Source organism: Neodiprion lecontei, chromosome 1 (genome assembly GCF_021901455.1).
Source record: "Neodiprion lecontei isolate iyNeoLeco1 chromosome 1, iyNeoLeco1.1, whole genome shotgun sequence".
Classification (NCBI taxonomy): domain Eukaryota; kingdom Metazoa; phylum Arthropoda; class Insecta; order Hymenoptera; family Diprionidae; genus Neodiprion; species Neodiprion lecontei.
The window spans coordinates 7,607,727-7,629,322 of NC_060260.1; the positions used below are offsets into that span (position 1 = coordinate 7,607,727).

At 44.6% G+C, this 21,596-nt stretch overlaps 1 protein-coding gene across 3 annotated transcripts in view; it reads left to right on the plus strand.

Annotated features, from left to right (window-relative positions):
• Nucleotides 1-1,425: 1,425 nt before the first annotated feature.
• LOC107225972 (acetylcholinesterase) overlaps nt 1,426-21,596 on the plus strand; it is a 122,004-nt gene continuing 101,833 nt past the window's right edge. The window contains exons 1-3 of one of the 3 annotated variants that reach the window (XM_046729998.1): nt 1,426-1,436; nt 8,589-8,594; nt 11,646-12,957. In XM_046729998.1, coding sequence (XP_046585954.1) covers nt 11,832-12,957 — 1,126 coding nt within the window. In that variant the 5' untranslated portion in view covers nt 1,426-1,436; nt 8,589-8,594; nt 11,646-11,831. Of the gene's footprint in view, nt 1,437-8,588; nt 8,595-11,495; nt 12,958-21,596 lie in introns of those variants that run through there. The other 2 variants (XM_046729999.1, XM_046729997.1) reach the window with 2 other exon arrangements.

The following is a 21,596-nucleotide window of genomic DNA, read 5'->3' on the forward strand; positions in this document are numbered from 1 at the left end:
TGTGTTCGCGCCACTTTACTATTATTATATTAGTTTGTAAATTTATCACAGCAAATACTTTAGTTTCGTTATATTTGTATGTTGCACCTATTTACCACGTATAAGGTGACTAAAGAGTCACAACAGTAGATTTACTTTCTTATTCCACATGACGAGTAGTTCAACGTTATAGTAATTCAAATTACGTACTTATTGCCTACGTCAGAAATTCGTGGGCCGATACTCGAATCGGCAGTTACGTACGTTCGCTTGGCCGGTGAGGGCGCAGCGCAAGTTAGTTAGTCTCGAGCGCTCGAATAGGTAGGACGTGTTAGGCTTTCCTTAGACACGCGCGTCGATTATTTCGTCTCGCGTAGTTTTAAGAGTTATTCGTTTAACACGGTCGGGGGAGACGTGGTTCACCCTCCGGTTGGGCCGGGGGTGTCGCGTCTCCCTGGGCGAGCGTCATTGCATGTCAGCGTTGGTTCTCGAGACGTCGGGACCGCTGTTTGCACGGCATTGGGCCACCTTGACGCTCCCCACTCCCTGGTTCCACGAGTGCGTGGAAGTTGCGGAGCACGGTTTCTCATGGAGACTTAGATAAGTTGGCTTAAGATTATTGAATGATCATTCAATGTAGTTGACAAGGAACGCACCAGCGACTGTATTATCCTGTTTTATGATGATCTGATTTGCAGTTAATAAACACTTGTCTTGCTTCGGCTTTTCCCTCTGCACCGTGAGGGTTTTTATGCCGAAGCAAGCGTCTTGTCTTTCCCGCGAAATCGTGTTATTTATTTATTCGCCCTCTCACTCACTCATCCCATTCCGATTGAAGTTAGAGAAGAACTCTGGTCAAACGACCAAAACAATTTGAATGACCATTATCCGGGATCGAACTTTTGCTTTTCAGTGTAACGTTCGTGTCTGCAAAATATTGTGCGAATTTATCGCAGCGGTCTGCATGATTCGAAATCGGAAGTCAACCAACCAATTGTAACCGTCAGCTTTGATTTTGAGTGTAAAAATTTGATCAAGGATCGTGGTCAAAAAGTAGCATGGCTACATAATAGAAGCATTGTAATATTGTAGGTACAGAATTTTCGGAAATTGAACAATTTAATTTATAGAATTCGAAACGTGTAGCGGTCGAAGCGTGGAAAGGAAGAAATATCAAACACCAAAATTTAATAGAACGGTCAGCATAAATGTTGAAGTATTGAAAACCAGGTAAAGGGATAAAAAATACACAAAGCCAACCTGTAAAATAGTTTGAATAAAAGTTGAAATGTAGGAAAATACAAGAATTTTTATAACGGCAAGGCTTCGTGACTTTTTTTTTATTTTACGTTACAATAGTTCGGGGAATAACAATTGGGATATATTTTCACGTTTTTCACTCGAAGCAAAGTTCAAACAGACACAATAGGGTAGAAAAATGTACCGCGTGTACTCTTGTTAAAGCGTATCTATATACCTATTGAAAATAGAACAATTCAACTGCATACAACTTTTGCAGTTAGGTATCATTTTTAAGAGAAATAAAAAGAAACCTAATCCAGAAATTTTTACGTACCGATTCTAATTTATACGCGTTACAAAAAGCAGAAATTTTAGTCGACAAAGTTTTACGATTGCGTATTTTGGGCGAAATTTTTCATTCCTACTTTTCCGCTCTTCAGCGTTTTATTTATGGGAATCAGATTTCCGCATGCCACGACCATTCTACTTTTCGACCCTCACCCCTCATCAACGTGTCCGCGAATTAAATCCTGGACAATTGCCAACTCGCGTGCCTCGGGACAATCCCACGGTCGCGTCGTCGAGAATCGAGAGTCGCAATTGCGATCGAGGAGTTCTCCTTAATTCGGCAAACAACGGCGCGAAAACGCGGAAGAAATTAATTATCACCGCGCGACTTTCCCTCGTATCGTCCAGTTTCCTTCTTCGCCGTTAACGGCCCTCGAAGCTCGGCGCTACGCGCGTCACGTCGCGCGATTAAAGCGCGGAGCTTTCCAACATTCGCGAGATATCCGTCCTCTCGAATCCATGAATTACCTGCCCGCCGGTGTCGCGGCGCAGCGTCAGCTGCAGGGTGACTCTAAGCTGTTTCCTGCATCCGGGATGTGTAGCAGGGGTGACTTTTTGCCTTGAATACACGGCTGATTGAGCCTAGGCCGGCTCCCGACGACTACGTGACCTGCGGAGCCGGAGGCTGCAGGGTTCGCCGATTCCCGTGTGGGTACCTTACGTGCACGTGTAGGACAACGCGTGCATGTGTGACACGCGAGTCGAGCCACCCTCGGCCGCTCCTGGGTCAGGAAATAGTAACGGGGCGGAAGGGGAGGAGAGGAGAGAATTTACGAGTCGGTGGAGGGATGAAATCCCTCAACGCTGACCGTGGTCGAGGAAAATTAGAAAAAAGAAAAGTCGGAGAAAGGGGAAAACGAACGAAAGTAAAAGGGTGGGAAAAACTCGAACCTGTCAATTTAGACTCTTCAAACTTGATATCAATCAGCGTGGATCCTGAATCGGACGGAATTAGAGCTCGAAGATTAACTGCAGCGATCTGCACTTTCCGGGTGAAGATAAATACCCGCCTTCGATCCTTGGATCGGTTGATTTCCGATCCAGTAAATCACCTGCCGTTAAAATTGGCGAAATAATATCTTTTCCCTTCACAGCGGAGAGTCGAACGAACGGAGCTCCGCACGAATAGCTCGATGTAATCGATGCAAACATATTCTGCTGCGCCTCCATGCGGTGATCAAGTTTGCCGAGGAGCTGCAAGCACGAAGAGAAAAAAGGAAGGAAACGTCCACGACGAAACGAGGCGAAGAAAGTGCGCCAAGAAAAATCTAAAAGCAAAGAAAGGAGCGCGAAACCGGGGGTGGAGCGAAGGGGTGGAGGGTGCACCAGAGGATCTAGGGATGGAACGAGGGGGTCGGAGGGGCGGGAGGGACGGAAGGGGTGGAAGGGCATCGGCGGACGCAAGTCGACCTGCAGGCAGGCAGCCTGTTGCGTGACCCAGCCGATCAATATTCGCCCGGCGCCCACCGTTCCACCCCTTCTGTACATCGGCTACTTTTCCCCCTGACAACCGGCATCCTTTCGTTCCGGATCAGCGTCTCCTGGTTTCTTCGAGTTCCCGAGACAGGAGGACTTCGCCATCCGGGAACATGCCAATTACCCGCATGGTTTCGGGCATGTTTTTACGCCGGGGTGAATTTTCTCTTTTATGATTTTGATTTTTTCACGCTGGAACCGAGGTCGTAACGGCAGTTCTTGCTGTGCTGAAAAAATTTGTTTAAAGTAAGGGGTTTTTGGATCGATTTAAGGTACGAGGTGGCTCAAACGGGGGTTGTGACTTTTTCTTCTTCAACCCTTTCAGTCACAGTCGGATGCTCAGCGCTACAACTCAAAAATTTTCACGTTCTAGCCTTGTAGCAGTTTATTGACAACTTGAAATGATCTTTTTTTTACTTCGTATAACCCCAAAAACCCCCGAGTAACAAGTTTCGGTTAGATTCAGCGAATTTTGATAGTTTTTTCGATTTTACATCCACCATTTTGGATGTAGAAATTACGAAGATCCGACTTCAAATTTTTGATCAGTGATCCCAAAAACCTCCGATTACCAAAATTCCGACCGAAATATTGAGTTGAAAAATGTGTGACTGAAAAAGTTAAACGACACATTTAACAATAAGAAGAACATAATTGTTTCAATTTCTTCGTGAGTAGGATATCGTATGGATAGGATCGTGAATCACGCTCAGAGATAATGATGTTTGTTTTTTCTTTACACATTGGAGCAACCAGAAACGGGTTATAAAAAATAATTGAAAAGTGGCTCGTTGTTGAAGAGTGGCCGACTGACACAAATATGTTATTATTAATTGTATTAAAATTAAGCCAGTTCCTACTGTCAAACCTTGCTGCAAAATTATTTTGGAAAATTATGCGAAGAAATTGGAATGACGGTAGTTTTGTTAGACGCACGTTATTTAAACAGGGAAAAAGTGAACTGAGAATCACGTATACGTTGAGAAGTTTTTTAATTCCGCTAAAAGTAACGTTCGGGTTCCGTTCCAGCAGCAGGAAAAACAAAATATCACCGTAATCTGAAGCGGTCCAACGAAAATGCATAGATCATGCACTCAGGAATGAATAGAAATTAAAATTCACCCAGGCATAATGCCTCGCGATGTTTTCGTCGGGATTATACGTGTATGTATAACTCGGTGCAGGACGAGCTGCGATGCAACTATTATTCTTACGCTCTGCAATGAGCCAGAGTCTATTTTATCAATTCCCGGCAAACCGGATTGTTACGCCGGTGCCGTGAAGTATGTGATTCAAATGAGACGGAAGGGGTTCAATATCTGCCGTTTTATACTTCGGAGGAAATAAATCTGTGAGGTTTAATTTTCGTCCATAAAACGTTGCGATAGAGAAATGTAGGGCATTTGAAACGTCAGTTCGTTAAAATACGATACTATTTTTCATGGAATTTATTCGAATCTCTTCGTTGTGACGATTTCTTATTATTTACAAATTGTGCCGATTTACGTCGTTTCGTTAAAACGTTCCAACTTGCCCGACACTTATTTTTACTGCGTGCAAAATGTGGTGGCTGGTATTAAAAACAGCGTAGGTTCGCACGTCATTCATGCCTCGTCTCTGAGAGAAAATTGTGTTTGCGGGGTATTTTCTAGCCGCGTTCCTATGATTTACAGTCATTTTACTCTGCATGGATACTAAAAGTTAATGTAGGGCATGCTTACAGCGCTCTTTTTACGTTTATTACGTGATTTAATGAACGGTAAATTTCAGTGTAAATGCTTGCTTGACGGCCTCGATTGTCCAGACGCGTTTTCACAAAAATCGAACACGCGACCGTATCCGGTACAAAATTTTTTACAAAAATGAGTTAATTAAAATTGTTTTCTTCCAAAGTTCTTCCAGAATTAGGATTCGCCGTACTCGGGCCAGAGCGAAAATGAAATCGAAGAGAATATCTAACCGCGTCATCGTCGAGTAAATTCTAACCCGACCTCCGTAGGATAGATTCCTAGTTCTAAGAGAATATGTGTAAAGCGATGTGGCGGATATAGGTTAAATTACCGCAGCTATCTCACCCTTCGATCTTTCTCACTCCGCACGACGTCTGACGCGATAATCAATGTCTGGCAGGTGTAACCTATTTCGCGTGGATTGAAATGCCCCGTGCGAGAATTCGTTTAAATTTTTACTAACTCATCGCAGCCGGTTCAAAACCGGGTACGTATCAGGCAAGTAGGTATCTACTTCAGCTCGACGCCTGATGACGAGTCAGCACAAAGCTGTAGCAATCTTTAACGCGAGTATAGCCAACAGGGTTTAAAAATTACCGTTTTGTTGTTTTTTTTTTTTTCAAGGACTTCCTTCAAATTGGCGATTACCGACGTATGCGTAGGTTTTTGGAACGCCTTGGATAGCTCTCGCGATTCCAGTGATCAGTGAAAACACTACGGCAGATGGAATTATACTCCCGACGTATCCGCTCGAATGCATCTTTGTTAATTGACGGATGCAGCTCGGCCAGATAAGCCGATAATGTGTATACATTCGGAATTAGGGATCCGTTGCAGCTTCTAAATATATCCATTATTCCGTTCCATCGCGCGTCACGATTAACCCAAAAAGCGAAGCTTCCGCGAATCGCATTTCCTGTCCCAGTTATTCGGAGGGTTTGAAAATGTCGTTGTAAATAACAACAAGTCGTTGACCCGAATTAAAGAAGCAATCATCCGCGAAGATTAATACAAGCTATTTTCGGCGTTGTTCGTTGTTCGGAAAAATATTTGTCCCCTACATTGGAAGCGGCGAAAAAGCGAAATTGGTTCGGTGGGTTGGCTCAGGTGTAACCTGCGAAGGTATCGCTGAATACGGCTGGTCTTATACTCGCGTTTTATAGCGCGGCCCTTTCCCAGTGGACAAATATTTGCCAGAAGGGTGAGAATCGGGGCGAACTAAGTGCGCCGTCGAAGGCCGCTCGCCTCGAAACCTTCCAGACCTTCGACGTCAACCCTAAAAGTATAATAACGCCGGAGTTTGCGAGCCACGCAGGCGTAGGACGCAACAAGTAGACGTCGCTTCCGCTTTGTCATCCTTAAAGGTCCTGCAGGATCGCCCCGCGCCTCGAGGAAAGGGGGAGGGTGGAGGGGGAGTTTCGTCGCTCCCTGATTCTTCATCTAAGGTCACGATAAATAATCCGGTACATTCGCTTCCTCGTCTCTGAGGTCGGAATGTCGGAACTGATATCTTTAAATTTGGTTTCAGTGCACGAAAATATTGTAAGGTAATAAATGGTGTGCTTCTGTTGAATTGAGGAGGACTGGAATTGTAGGAGAGAGCTTTGATACCGATTTTTTTTTTTTTTTAATTCCTTTCATCAACCGGTGCAAGAAACTTAGTGGATTCGTCGGGATTCAATGAGCGATGGTTTGTGTTGTTCGGAAAATGATTTTCATGACAAACTCACTGTAAGAGAGACTCTGATACGAGTGTAAGATTTTAAGTTATCAAGAATGGCAAACCTTAAATTGTGCCAGGAGTCAGGAGGCCGAAAAAAGCGATTTTTCAAGGATTTTTTGTAAAGAGACATTCCACTTTATTAATACAAAAACATATCGGGGTAACATTGAACTTTATTCTGATATTTCTTATTTATAAAAATAATGATTTTCAAAGCTGTTATCGTCCAAGTCTGGCAGCACTTCTAAAAAATAAGAAATCTCTGGACTGGATAATCTGAAATGAAAAAAACAAGAGGGGTCTAATTAATATAAAGTATTATCTGGTCTTTGATCGAAGGTTAATTTTTATCAAAACGGCGTCTTCTGAAAAGAAAAAAAAATTCGATTACGGAAAAGATGGGTCCGCACTTTTTCTCACGATTTCGATAGAAGAAGCCACAACTGATTTACGAACGCACTTAGACGAGGACCGTCATTCGAAAAAGTCGCCAAGGCTTCGCAGCCATCTTCGAGGGGTGGGAAATTCGGAAACCCACCCGGGGGATGAACGTGTGCGAATTCGGGGCATTGGGCGTCGATTCGCGGGGCGTTGGGTGGATTTTGGGAAAGCCAGGGTCGAAGCTAGAGTTCTCGTCACCCGCTTCAGACACGTGGCGGGTCCCCGCGATATCGATTTCCTCCGAATCTCCAGTCCGGGTTTAGCCTGGCTCGAGGCGTGCATCCTGCAGGCACCGAGTCGAGTGCTGGAAGGCATTCGTTACAAAGGGCGGACAAAGTCGCCCTCGAGAATCGAGACAAAGGTCATCGCTCTTGAGGCCCTCCAATTTTTCGCAACCACCCGGAGGCGAAAAATCCGTCGAGTGGGCCGCGAGCTCTCGCCGTCGCCTCGCGACTCGCCCGCGTCACTCTTTTCAAAAGGGGAAAACGGAAGCCGAAAATATACGAGGCGGGTATTCGGGTGGCCGGAGATTTTTCCGCAAAATAATTGACGCGTTGCCCCCGAGTTCAGGTTCCTCGCAGCCAAAGGTCAGGTGGGAATTAAGTCGGTGCTGCAGATGTACACGGAACTCGAGTGCCGGGGGCTGAAGAACGGCGGAAGGGTGAGCGGGGCGCAGGTTCGTTAGTAATTTTCTAGAAATAATTAGCCTCTTGTTTTAATGATAATTGGAGTCATATACGAGGACATGCGGAGCCTGGCTGAGGAAGCTTTAACTGCGTTAAGCGGATAGTAGAAATTCGATTGCGTTACGTGTCTGACTGGCGTATTAGGTTCTTCAGAGTTTGGCGGCTCAAAGATTTGTGTATTCACTCTCCACGTATACTTTCAAGATCTGTCATGCGTGAAACCCATTTTCTTTTATTTATAACCGAAAAGTAACTCCAATCCAGCGATTTCACGTTTTACGTGATGCTGTGTTGCTGGATACAACCTCGGTAATGTATACATTTTTTTAAATAATTTTTTCCAATGTCATCGAAGTGGTGAATAATTATGAAATATCTTTACCCAATATTTTTAAACTTACTTCTACCGTCAAAAAAAAAAAAAAAAAAACTAAACAATTTTTTTAATGAAATTTCAACGTCCCTTCGTTACAAATTTAATTGTTAACTTTAATTTTCATCCGTTCCTTCGCAAAAATACGTGTAAAACGAGCGAAGACATATTCGCTTGTATCTCAATTAAAAATTCCGCGAATCGGCACAAAATTTTAATCTGGCAATTGAATTCCACAAATCTATTGAATTGCCAAGTTTTATCGAAAAGTGAATGTTTAAAAAAGGCTGGATCCGAAATATATGCAAATCATTCTACCGTTCGCTATTCTTCCTTTTTTTTCTGGACGAAAATTCTTGTTAACAATTTTATGGCAGTCTTTACCTGTGGTAATTTTTTCGGGGCACAAATTTAGCGATACGTATATAATCGGGCAAGAGCTTTCTGAATGCACGTCGGGTGAACCGAGGTTGGTTTCTTTTCAATCCAGCTCGACGTCTGGTGACATATATAATGACCCACGAGCCGTATCCTCGGGATCTATTTTCATCCAATTACCGCTGGTTTCTATTCCGCGATTCGCTCAACAGCCGATCGTTAGATGCTCGGTAAAATTATAAACCTGGAAACGGTTGTTCGGGTGGGTTCCAAACTTTACAATCATGCAGTATTGTAATGCATAATTCCGGCGTTCGGGAAGTTTCACATCTTCGCTGGAAATGATTCGAAAATCGTCGAAAAAAAAAAAAAAACACTCGTTGATTAGTTTTTATAAGAAGAAGTCGACATTGATGTTTCATAAATTTTCGGGAGTTCATTTGCCGGTAAATCAGATTCGAAACTTATTGAGCAGCAGTCGTAAATGTTTTGAAATTTATTCCAGAATTTTGGCATTCAATTTTTGGTTATTGAATTTCAGTTGAATTTACTTTTTCGACTAGAAAATGTGGAAAATTGAATTTTCCTTTCGACGAACAGCTCCGTAAGTGAAATTCATTTTTCGAAAACTACGAAGAAGCTTAAGTGTCTTTTGCAAATCAGTTTCTGAGAATTAGAGGTTCTCCTGGGATTTTATAAATCTTATTAGTATATCCGCAGGGCGAGATTACGTCGGCTGGAGGATTTTCGCCCCTATCCCGAGCATCCGAATTCCGTGGTAAAAAACGTGTTGAATCATGGGACGCTAGCAGGTTAATCTAGTCGGATTGGATTCCCGGAGTTCGTCCGCCCGTGCGAGTAAATTTGCCAAGGGATGGGAAACCCCTGATCAACTACAAATTTCAATATTCTAACCACGGCGCTGCCACAGCTTCACACATCCGACCTATTCTCTCAAAGTTATTAAACCAGCGTCGGAGTGGAGCGTGAAACCTGCGCCCCGGAGTTCCTCGATAAAATTCGCAGCTCCCGGCTGTTTCCGGGAGATAATTTTTTTTCCTCTCAACGAGAGCAGAGGACAGAGAAACGTTGTTTTTACGATACGTTTCAGAGTCAAAGGTGGGTAAAAAAAGATTTTTCTTCTCAAAACTCGCGTTCTCGTATTTTCCCGTCACCGAGCTTCGAAGCAGCGAGGTTTTCCTCATCAAGCCGCGAGAGGTATTCAAATGAATTCCAATTAATACGAAAACATTTTAAGCCTCGGTTCTTTGATATAATTGGATTGTCAAATCGGTTCAACCTGCGGCGGCTGGTCCTCTTACATTTAGTAACAGCGACGGTGTATCCCGATTATTATCTCCCTCTTCCCAAGGTTTTCCTTCTCTCATCGGCGAAATTGCACAGATTGTACCGTTGATTCTACCGAATTGTCGCTGTATCTATGTACCCTACGTATGTACATGTGCAGAGTGTACATACATAATTAAATTTGTATCGGTCGTCCCGCTTTTATACCAAGCTCGCAATTACTCGGAGCTCTAAAAACAATTGGATAGCCACTGCGGGACACTCGGCCGTAGTCTCGTTGTATCTTTCGTAGCTCCGACGACGTTCTCGGCACGTAACTATCGACCTGTGTCGTGATTGAGAAAGCGAATAAAATTCAGTATAGATACATTGCACGTTCCGCGATATTGTTTCCCGAATGAAATTTCCAAACGTAGCGATTACCGCTTCGATCCCGAACGCGTACTGAAAAATTTTAGAAAATCTAAGAAGACACTCGTTAATTTTTGGCCAAATTTTTCCAGTCCAATCAGACGAAATCTCAGCAAGAACAAACGACGCGTTCACGATAAGAAAATCAGAGCTAGGTGCCTACGCGTCTATATAGAGGCGAGGCAATTGTTCAGTAAGCGGATTATATTAAAAACAATTTGACAACTGCATCGGATAACAAGATGCGGGCCGTACTTGTAATCAGAGGCAACTCACGAATTGGTGACCGAGCAATTGTCAGCGGAAATGGTTCGTTAAGTCTTAAACCGAGCGAGCTCGACAAGCGCGGTTCGCCATATCGCTCGATCGGACGATATGATTCTTCTTCAACAATTGGCCAGACTCAATTGTCGCCTCGGTTGACCGTACCTGGACGCCCGATTTTATTTTCGGCGTCTTCGTCTCAGGTCCGAGAGAGCTTTGCTTACTCTTGAAAATTAATCACCCTGCTACAGAAATTATTATGACAATGAAACCGAGGCAGAACAAACGGAAGGCAAAATGTTTTGAGCATTATTTGGCATAGAGACACCTCAAGGAGTCGTATTATATTCCCATCGTGTTTCGATTAGCTTCTATTGTTAGGTACATCATGGTTCATGTTCTCAGTCAGCCGACACACACGCACACGCACACAAATACACACACACATTCGCACGCTCACACACAGATGAGCCAAGTCGCGAGGTGTTGTTGTTGTTGTAGTTGGGCTCTCGGTACACGACGGAGCGAAACTAGTTCGATTCCAAACATCGAAGACATCGGTCGACGGGTGAAATCAGGCCGATAAGAGCGAGTAAAAATCGATCGCGTTCCTGTCAGCAATTCGGATAGTGACCGTTTCTTTGATCCGACGTGTCGACGGAAAGACAAGCCAAGCTACGCTCGGTCGGTAGACCCGTATTCGACTTATTGCTGGCAGGAAATGACGTCAAGTAATCGGGGACTGATAGTAGATGTCGTATTTCCGCCGAAGTTTCCGCTAAGTTACGAATTCACAGTCGACTGGATCACATTGTGCACGTACGATATCTAACTTCCGTTCCGACGTTGTCTAGATCTGAACGTTATTGAGGAGATTCGTCGACGTACGGAGGGCACGGCATCGACTCGTGGCTTGTTTACTTGAAATTAGTCGCCGTTCAACAACAAGTCGAATATTTGATTCTCCGTCGAGCCTCGGCCGGGTTCGATTCGTTGAGCGATATTATCCGTATATATATATTATCTCAGACCTCGGCAAGTGCGCCAAGCTCGAGCGGGCAGAACTTTGCGAACTTGAAACGCGGAAGCTCGTTGCGGATAATCCCGTTGCACGTCAGTCGGACTTGGCTCGCCGCTCGGCTCTCGAACCGTCGTCGCGACGCCGAGTTGCTCGGTGGTTTTCCCCTGCTGCTCAGGGGGCGCCCGCGCCCTGCGCTCTCGACGAAGCTCCGTCATGCTCGGCAGTCAGTCGACCCCGTGCACCGCGGCACGCTGGCTGCCGGGAGGCTTTTCGCATCCGCGTGTCGAATACGATAAACGAGCGTCGAACGGACGAGTGAAAACTAGCCGAGTGCCGATCGCATCACGTTCCGATTATTGGCCAGGAACCCGAGGCGATGGATTAGCCGATCCGAGCCTGTGACGAGCTTGAAAAACGTTCGAAACCGAAGCCAATCATCATCCGAGCGATCATGACGACCGCGTCGAGGGTGGCCCTCCTGTTGCGCCTCCTCCTCTACCTGGGGGGTGAACTCGGCGTGGCCGGGGGTTCGCGGGGGGTCCACGACGACCCCCTGGTGGTCGAGACGACGAGCGGTTTGGTGCGGGGCCTGTCGAGGTCGGTGCTGGGCCGAGAGGTCCACGTCTTCTACGGCATCCCGTTCGCCAAGCCGCCGGTGGGACCGCTGAGGTTCCGGAAGCCGCTGCCGATCGACCCTTGGCACGGTGTGCTGGAGGCGACGTCGCTGCCGAACAGCTGCTACCAGGAGCGGTACGAGTACTTCCCGGGCTTCGAAGGCGAGGAGATGTGGAACCCGAACACCAACATCTCGGAGGACTGCCTGTACCTCAACGTCTGGGTACCGCAGAAGCTCCGGCTGCGACACAAGGGCGCCGAGTCGCCCGGAAACGAGAGGGCCAAGGTGCCGATCCTCGTATGGATCTACGGAGGAGGTTACATGAGCGGCACGGCCACCCTCGACATCTACGACGCTGACATAATGGCCGCTACCAGCGACGTGATCGTCGCGTCGATGCAGTACAGGGTCGGGGCCTTCGGCTTTCTCTACCTCAACGACCACTTCACGAACAGCGAGGAGGCCCCGGGGAACATGGGACTGTGGGACCAGGCCCTGGCCATCCGTTGGATACGCGACAACGCCGCGGCCTTCGGCGGCGATCCCGACATGATAACGTTGTTCGGAGAGTCCGCCGGCGGTGGGTCCGTGTCCTTGCACTTGATTTCGCCGGTGACGCGGGGACTCGTGAGGCGCGGTATCCTCCAGAGTGGGACCCTCAACGCTCCGTGGAGCTACATGACCGGCGAGAAGGCCCACGACGTCGCCCGCGTCCTCGTCGACGATTGCAACTGCAACTCGACCATGCTCGCGGACAATCCGTCACGCGTCATGGCCTGCATGCGGTCCGTAGACGCCAAGACCATATCCGTACAGCAGTGGAACACCTATTGGGGCATTCTTGGATTCCCATCCGCGCCCACCATCGACGGGAAATTCCTTCCCAAGCATCCGCTGGACTTGCTGAAGGAGGGAGACTTCGAGGACACCGAGATATTGATCGGCAACAACAAGAACGAAGGTCAGTTTTCATCTCGTAGCAATTTTTACATTATCTCTCGCGCATCTACGTGAGAACACACCTGTCGCATGCTTCGCACGTATCAACGCTCCGTATAATACCAAATGCTCGGAGCTTTAACGCCGTTCCGTACACGCCGGTCGTTCTGCTGTATACGATAAATGTTATACGCTAAGTTTTACGAGTACTTAAACAGCGGGCAGTGTGTAACGATGTCAACTTCGGTATCACGGATGGAAAAACCGCGGTCTTAATCATGCCTTCCAGGAACAAGATTTTAATCTCTCCTATCGAATCGACGAAAAAATAAAGAAACAACTCCGTCGTTAGAAAACATTTATTCAGATTTTCAGGTACAGAAACTCTTGCACGATGAAGAGTTTAAGTAGCGATGAGGTAACGATGTAAAGGGGATTGTTTATCTCGAGAAATATACTATTGCAAAGTTAATTTCAATTGAATTGAGAAAAGCTAAAGTTGTTTTTCTTCCTTTTTTCTTCTTCTTCATCGTTTCGAAAGAAGCTGCGAATAACGAGAGTGAATCTGAGTTTTCCCTTGCAAAGTAAAGGCCCGCGGAGATATTCGGATAGAATTATTTAACTTTGTCAGGGAAACGAATTTTATTTCCATTAATAATCAACCTCGTCGTTGGAGATTGCAAGCCGGGTTTTACGCCACGCGTTCAACACTCGCCCTTCCGGGGTAGGCCATTGTTTTTTCCTTCCTCCTTCTTTTTCTTTTTCTTCATTACAAACTAATTTTTTTTTCTCCAACTCCTTCTCGTTTTTTCTCTTTAGTCCGGGCTTAATTTTCCCCTCCGAATGGTTATTTTTCACCCGGGGCTGAATTATAACGGGATTGTAAATTCCAGGGTGCTGCAGGCGCCGAGTCGAACGCCGGTTACTCTTCAACGTTATCACACGTATATACCGGCGATATTAGTTTTCGCACGGGGATTCGAGCTTTCGCGCGGCGTAACTTTGAGGCGCGTTGGCCATGCGGGATTAGACAATAGTTATGCAAAGTTTCTCCACACCTCGACGGAGTTTCGCCGAGTCTGTCCGTGCGGGCTGATTCGGAACGTCACTCGTGCATTTCTCAGCCGCCGCTCCTCCCTGATACAACGGGATATTGTTAAGAGGGGGTGAAATTATTGCTAAATATATCCACGCTTTCGGTGAAATTTATAGCGAATGAATCGATTCCAGGGGCGAAATTCACCCCCCCTCCCCACCCGTAATTACACGGTGGACAAATGTTCGCCCGCATGCGACGACTACGAAAAGTTTCTTGTAATATTATACATCCAAGCTGATGTTACGTACGGTATATGGACAAAGGTGAGGGAGATTGCTGTTATATTAGGTATTATAGGTATTCGGCGGAGAATTATACCCCGGGTAGAAGAAGGAAAGCAAGGAAATAATTTGCAAGCTTTAGTTAAACGAAGTCGAATTTACAGAAATACGTCACTGGAACTAAAACTTTTTATAATAATTGGATTGGAGAAAGTATTTATTATTTTATAATTGGCGTCGATTGAGTTTAATGTGTTCTCAAACATTGGTTGTGATGAAATTAAGGACAGATTCTTCACGGAACCATTTTTCCGATGTATCTCAAGCTTTGATCGGTCAAGCTTGAGATCCAAAACTCAAGTTTCTGCTCGTTTCAAGTTTTTATTTTATATTTAGCCGCGAAGTTCACTATTTTGTGCTCTTCGTTAGCTTGCCAAGTTTCATTTAACACTTCCAGAGCTTATTGTTAGAGTTTTTCGTCAAACTTAATCGATCGAAATTTCGGGTATTCTCCTTGCCGCGTAGTTTGTGTTAAACATACTCGTATAAACTGCAGTCATTACAGTGTAAGAAGTAACGTAAGTTTTTAAACAAATTGTGACCCGATCATTATCACCGACATTGCAACACGTTATTTAAGCATGAATGTGATTCACGATTTTTATTAAAAAAGGAAAATAGTGCTGGCAATTGCATGGGAAATTAACCAATCAATTTACAGGTAATTGATCAGTTATCTGCTAGAAAAGAGCAGTTACTGATCGATTTGAGATTCTTGAAAAATTCTGGTCTCGATAATATTCATCGCCGGCCTGATATCTAAGAAAAAAATAAATCCGATCGATTCTATCCATGTATTATTACTACTTGAATTCACCTCGAAGCATGTTTTATTTCATGTTTATTTTCGCGAACAAATCAGTGATGCGGTATTTCGGCTCGGCGAGTTCCATTCGAATCAGACCCAGGTCAGAAAAATTGGAACAACTACGCGTGCAGGGAGGTGCAATTGAATTCGCCACGTGTCCGAATCACGCCCCCTTAACGTCCTCACGGTATAAATTTGTTAAAGCCGAATCAATAATCAGTTTAGCCGTTGAAAATGACAAGGCTGCCAATCCGATCGGATCCTGACGTCGAAAGTTTGTACATCAGATTATACACGAGCTGTGACATATTTACTCGAGGAGTTCGTTGCGTCGGATCGCCATCATTTTTGTTTATCACACACACACGCGCGCACACTAGTTTTGATCGCGAGTGACGGAATTCCTCGTCTAACGAGTCAGCTCGACCGGAAACGGAATCTAACGATAATTAACTTAATTAATTAACGTATTTTTCACGAAAGCCGCATTTAGCCAATTTTTCCTACGAAATCTACACACTTGGATGTCAAATCAGAGTCTTTCACTGATTGATTTTCAGCTTTATTGGAAAAGGTGCCGAAACAATCAATATGAAATTCAAAAAAAGTATTCCTCAATTTTCGAGTAAAAAAATTGACAGTATTGTTTCATTCGTTTTATTTGGTTAGAAAAAAATCTTCCCTTTTCTGCTAACCAAATAAAATTAATTAAGCGATAGTTTGTAACTTTTTTTTACTCGACAAATGAGATAAAAAATGTCCAACTTTAAATTGATTTCGGCACCCTTTCTAATCAAGATAAGAATATGAAATTATTTAGACACCGTTTTTTTTTTGTCATTATCTATCGATTCCAGGCGCGATACATGTTCGCATATTTTCACATGTACACCTTTCGCTTTGAAAGTCAAGAATTTCTTCAAAATCGAACGGCCGACAAAACGAACCTAACGTTAATTGTGATCACGGTAAAGCTGCGCCGAAACTTCGAGTCCGTTTGAAGTTGAAAATTGACGAAACGGAAGGAAAAAACGGTCAATCGAATCGCGACGGTTATACGAAGAGACGAGAAACCCTGATCTTGATCGGTCCGTCACACGAGCAGTGGATATAAGGTGATTTATAATAAAACCCCGAGTGTCCGGCACTTGAGGAAATACATTATACCTATAAGCTTGTGAATTATTGATGGAAGATCGGGTTTCGATTTCGAGCTGCTAGCTGAGCGTATTACGGAATAATATAACGCAGCTTTTAGAATATATGCGTATGTATGTGTAGGTACAGTTTGTCCGCTAGATAGAAATTCGCTCGTCCCGGATGGATTCTTCTCCTCCCCGGTAAATAAAATAAGCGAAAAATGAAAGGCATCTCGTCTTACGTCTCTCGCGTATCTCATCCTCGTTCTCCTCGTCGCGTGGTTACGCCTCTTGCGGAACGGCGTTTCGAAGACCCAGCGAATGTTGCTTCGTTTAATAATTCACCGCAAACTTCATCAGCGTGGACCTTATTGCTGCCGATGTGGTTTGCCTGCCCGAGTGTTTTCGCCGCATAAGCAGCCGGCTGCTGCAGCTGCATTAGCGACTTGGCTTGTCGGTCCTCGCGTTGCGTGGTAGATTGCAATTAAGATGAGCTTTTACGCCGGCCCATCTACGGCTCAAACTTAACCAGCTCCGCAACGCGGACGTTACGCTACGCCGGGTAATCGACGATTCATTCCCCTCGGCTCGCATTCGGTTCCGATCATTCGCCTACTTTGAATACCCCGCCGGCTAATCGGGGTCGAAATATTCATCGATGTGTTATACGTGAATAATCGATCGGGATTACAAAGGCGAGGAAAAAAGGGTAAACAACTATACGGATATCGGAGATTTGTCATAGCTTCGGAGAATCGTATAATATATGCACGGTCATTAAAGCATTGATGCATCCCATGAAAAATAAAATTTAACTTGATTCCCTCGAGTGGCTGATGACCCATTTTTTAATCGAGTTTCCAACGATGTTGAAATTCATTTTTCTCTGTACGGTACGCGAAGCGACGCGCAAACTTGGTTTGTCATCTGTCAAGAATATGTAAGACTGTCAATTTTCACGCGAAAGTTTTATTTTTGTCAGGAGACATTTTATTTTGATTTTGATTTTTCATCCCAATTATAAGTTGAAAAATAAAAAAATTTATCGTCCCTGATGGAATTATCCGAGAATTTTCATGCGCTGGATAAATCATTTTTCTTGGTACGCGAAAGCGTTTCGCTTCGTGGCTTTTCGACCGAACTCGACGCTGACGTATCGGCCAAATTTCATCTCTTGATATCGTCGTAGTTAGAAAAACGCTCAAGATTCTCCGGTCGGTAATAAATAAATTCTCCGTTACGGTGGAAATTTCATTTTTCCAATATAATGTAGAAAAATGTCGATTGCAGTGATGTTGCAAAAACAAAGAATTAAATAAAAAATAAGCGCAAGTAATCCGACAGAACATTGAACTGATCGAACGAATATCGATGAGAAAGAGGAATTCGCGATTTCTTTCAAGACAATAATTTCGCACCGTAAGCGGGACGATCGTCTTCGGTTAGTCTTTGAGGCGAAAAAAGAAGCTTCCACTCGAGTTAGCGGAGCAAAGTGTCCCTCTCGTTTGCAGCTACGGAAAGAAGGGTGATTTTTATCAGCCTTCGGTGAGAGGACTCGGCCTTAAGGTCCCCTACAGATTGACCAAAGCAGATCAGACTTGTTTGAAGAGAAAAAGAATCTTTCAGCCCTCTCGGAAAAAAAAGTGTAGACTACGATTTCTATTACATCGACCCAAGGAGAAAGTTAACCGACCCGGATTCGAAAACGTCGGGTGATTTATATCGGCGCGACGGCTCGACTCGCTGCGTATATATGTATATACATATATATGTGTGGTAGAGAATTACTTGCCGACTCGTGCAAAATCGCGGTACTCGAACGAGGCGGAATTAAAGACTCGATTCGCGATCCGCCGATTCCTCAGTTTCGAAATGACGGGATTACGGATCGCTGCTGCGGCGCGCCTTGCGTCTAAGATTAGAGAGCTCGAGCGGTCCTTGAGAAATGATAGCCTGGCAATCGGCTACAATTACCAACAAATGTGGGTTCTCAAAGATTAGAAAGAGCCCGATCAGCCCTCGAAAGGTTTTCATTCCGGGATTCCATTTTCATTTCACTCGCTGATCGTCGAGCGTGTCATTTTCATCCCGTACCTCCTACCTTCGCTCCATTCTTTCATTGCGTACCATTATTTTTCGACAAACTCCCCTCACCTCGGGGGCCTTTTAATCGAAATCCACCAGCACCTGCACCGGAAGCAATGAATCATTTATTCAGCAGAGCCTGGCCTTCAATTCCGGCCTTCGTGTACTAAATCGGCACGAAACGAGACTCGACTTTACAAACTAAATAAAACTCACCCACTCTACAGACGCATCAATTTTCATCAGAATAAACGTCATCCGTCGTAAGTTGACGCCTAGTGTTTTGTCAAGTTTAGCAGTGACGCTTGTCTAACGTAATAATAAAAATCTAACGTCGAGTCTGTGACTAAACGGTGAAATGTTACAGAAATTCTTTTCCCGCCTTCGAATAAACTCCGAGAAAGTATATCGTCTGTATTTTTTATTACGACGAAACGCTGCGTCCGAGAGTGTTCAATCTCATTGGGACACCGGACTAGAGATAGCCTTTGACATCGACGTGACCTTGTAGCGCCTTATCCGTCGATTAGCGTATCTGTCTGCCCGGATACAAACGTGAGATGCTGAAAGCGGCTGTGACCGAGAATCTGATATCCAGATTAGAGAAATAGTTGTGCTGCAATTTTTTTGCCGACAGATAATCGAAGCGTTACTTTTTGTCAAAACAAAAGTATCGTGTAAGAAACTGTTCTACTTTGAGAGAATTTTCTTCAAGCCTAGAACCAAAGTTTAACCTTAGACCTTGTTCTGGTATAGTTCTGGTAAGAAATGAGTATTGCTCCGATTTAAAAAAGCCTCGAGTCGAATGCGCGTGGGGTATATGAGGGTGAAAATTTGATAAGACATGTAAAAGCGCCTTCGAATCTACCACCGACGATACGGTCTTTTGAATATATTACATCTTACACCTCGAGTCACCCTCTTCACTACTTTTATCTAGCTCCAGTGCAAAGAGGGAGAATTGAGACGTAAGCAACGCTTCGGTTTCTCCGAAATTTTCTAGATTCGTTGATACTTGTCAAAGGAACGCGTCCGCAGAGCGTTTCATCACTGGTTCAACGTTTTGTAAAGCCTGCGCGAGTTTTTCCGACGAACGTCTACGTAGCCTGAATTCCCTTTCAAATTCGATCCTTCGCGGATTCTGTAAAGAGGTAAAAAGGCCGATACTCGACTTTTCACCGTTCTCAATGAGGCGCCGGCCGTTGCAGGACACTCTTTTCAAATTTCATCGAGTTTAAGCGGCTGCTCGACGAATCGCGATGCGAAAAAATGCGAAAACGATCACCGATTTCTATCCCGAATCGCTGTGCGAAAATAGTAAGACCGTCCAGTCAGCGCTTCGTGAAACATTTCGCGGCCGACGTTCCTCGCGAATGTCTGCCGATCGCGCTGTGTACGGAGTACACGAACAGAAGGAGCTTTCACGGTCTTTGTAAGAGACGACATTCATCCACCTTCGTATAATGAACGACGGTATTGTTCCGGGTATGAATTCCTGCACCCTGAGAGCTTTTGCTTGTGTAATTAATGGCTCGTTAATTGTGAGAATCTGTAGCGGAACGAAGGTGCCGGTGGAATATAAAATTTTTGCGAAAAATCCTACAGCCCCCGAGTTACGGGAAATAATAAATTTAAACGGTTGCCACACGCGCACAGTTGGATTATATTCTCGGCAGCGCGAGAGTATCGAGAATATATACGCATACACGTATATAGTTGAACAACGTTTAGGGAAGTAAATCATGGGAACACGGTGCACGTAGCATCTGGTTTGTGTAGCCGCGTTTGCTACCATTTAGCGCTGACCCAAAACGATTAATTCAAACCGTTTCACCGGCACAGTGGGAACCCGCTCACGTGTCCAGGATAGGTGCGACCGGCGATGCACGCTGCGCCTCTGACGTAAGATCCGATAGCTGCATTGTGTGTTCGAGCCCTGATAACTCCTCGGGACCGAACAGCAGGCAGCGCGATTCACCATCAATCGTACCCGCGTCGTTCATTCCAAGTCGCTTGGTACCACTTCGATCTCGATTCGTTGGATCAATCGTCATTCGCTAGATTTGCCTATGCGAAAAATGTACGAGGCTGAAGTTAGTGACGTTGTTGTAACGGTTTACGTTTTGAAAAAATCGCTATTTCACGATTGCAGAAATTGACGAAATGCGATAAATCGTGGTAAGACGCAACGCGTTCGTATATTCAAAACTTGTAATTTTTCTCATATAAATGTCGTGGTGTTTCGGCAAAATGACGAGTAAGCCGATACTGGGTATTTGAAAAAATTTGGTGATTTTGAAATGAGTTGTCGGCGAAACGAGGCTAAACGATGGGCCGAATTTCATTCGTTTTCGATTTATTGGTCGATAAGAAAATTCACATTTTTGTAAGTGACTCGCTGGAACAGTTTCAGCGATTTCGACAAGCATGTCTAAGCAGTTGCATAAAGTTGGAAATAACCACAGCGATAGAATCTGGAACGAAGGACATTCGTTCATTGATTCTCAAGATGTTCAAAAATTGATGTCACACTCTTGGACGTCGATCTAGAAATGGTCGAGATGTAGTGAAAACTCAAGTTATTATTTACGCGGTGAATAGGTAAAATAATCATTTTTCGTACATTATTTGTGCTTCCTAAAATTTTTCTGTACGTTTTATACACTTTTGTGCGGTGTCTGTGTGCGATTTGGTTTTGAATTTTTTACACGACTTCCGGTTATACAAAAATCTCGCCGTTGAGAAACATTTTCCCGTTCAAAAACTGCACGATACCTAATTTTGTCATACAATTTTCTTGCCGTTCCATATCCTTCCACATTCATAATTCAGGCCTCGAGGCTTTTTTGTGTTTTTGAAATTTTGTTGAAAAAATACACTCGTCTGCATATTATTACCTTTGTTTACCAGCAACCCAACCGGCCTCACAGCTAAACCACCTCGACACTTTACGATGGTCTCTAAATGATTCGCGTCCAAGGATCGTGTGGAATTTCAAATAGTTTTGAACTCGCAGCGAGCTTTTGCCAGCGGGAACGAAAAGCCGCCTTATTCTTATCTTTCTTTCCACCTCGCGTCCTGTTTCCGGTTTTGCTACACCCCAGCTGACAATCTTCTGCACGTTCGTTCGAGAAGCACAGAGGTGTATTATTTTTCTTTCCAGTCGTAAAGGTGTCATGCCATTTCCAGAGAGAGAGAAAGAGAGAGAGAGAGGGAGGGAGAAGAACGTACCGATGTGTACACGCGTGT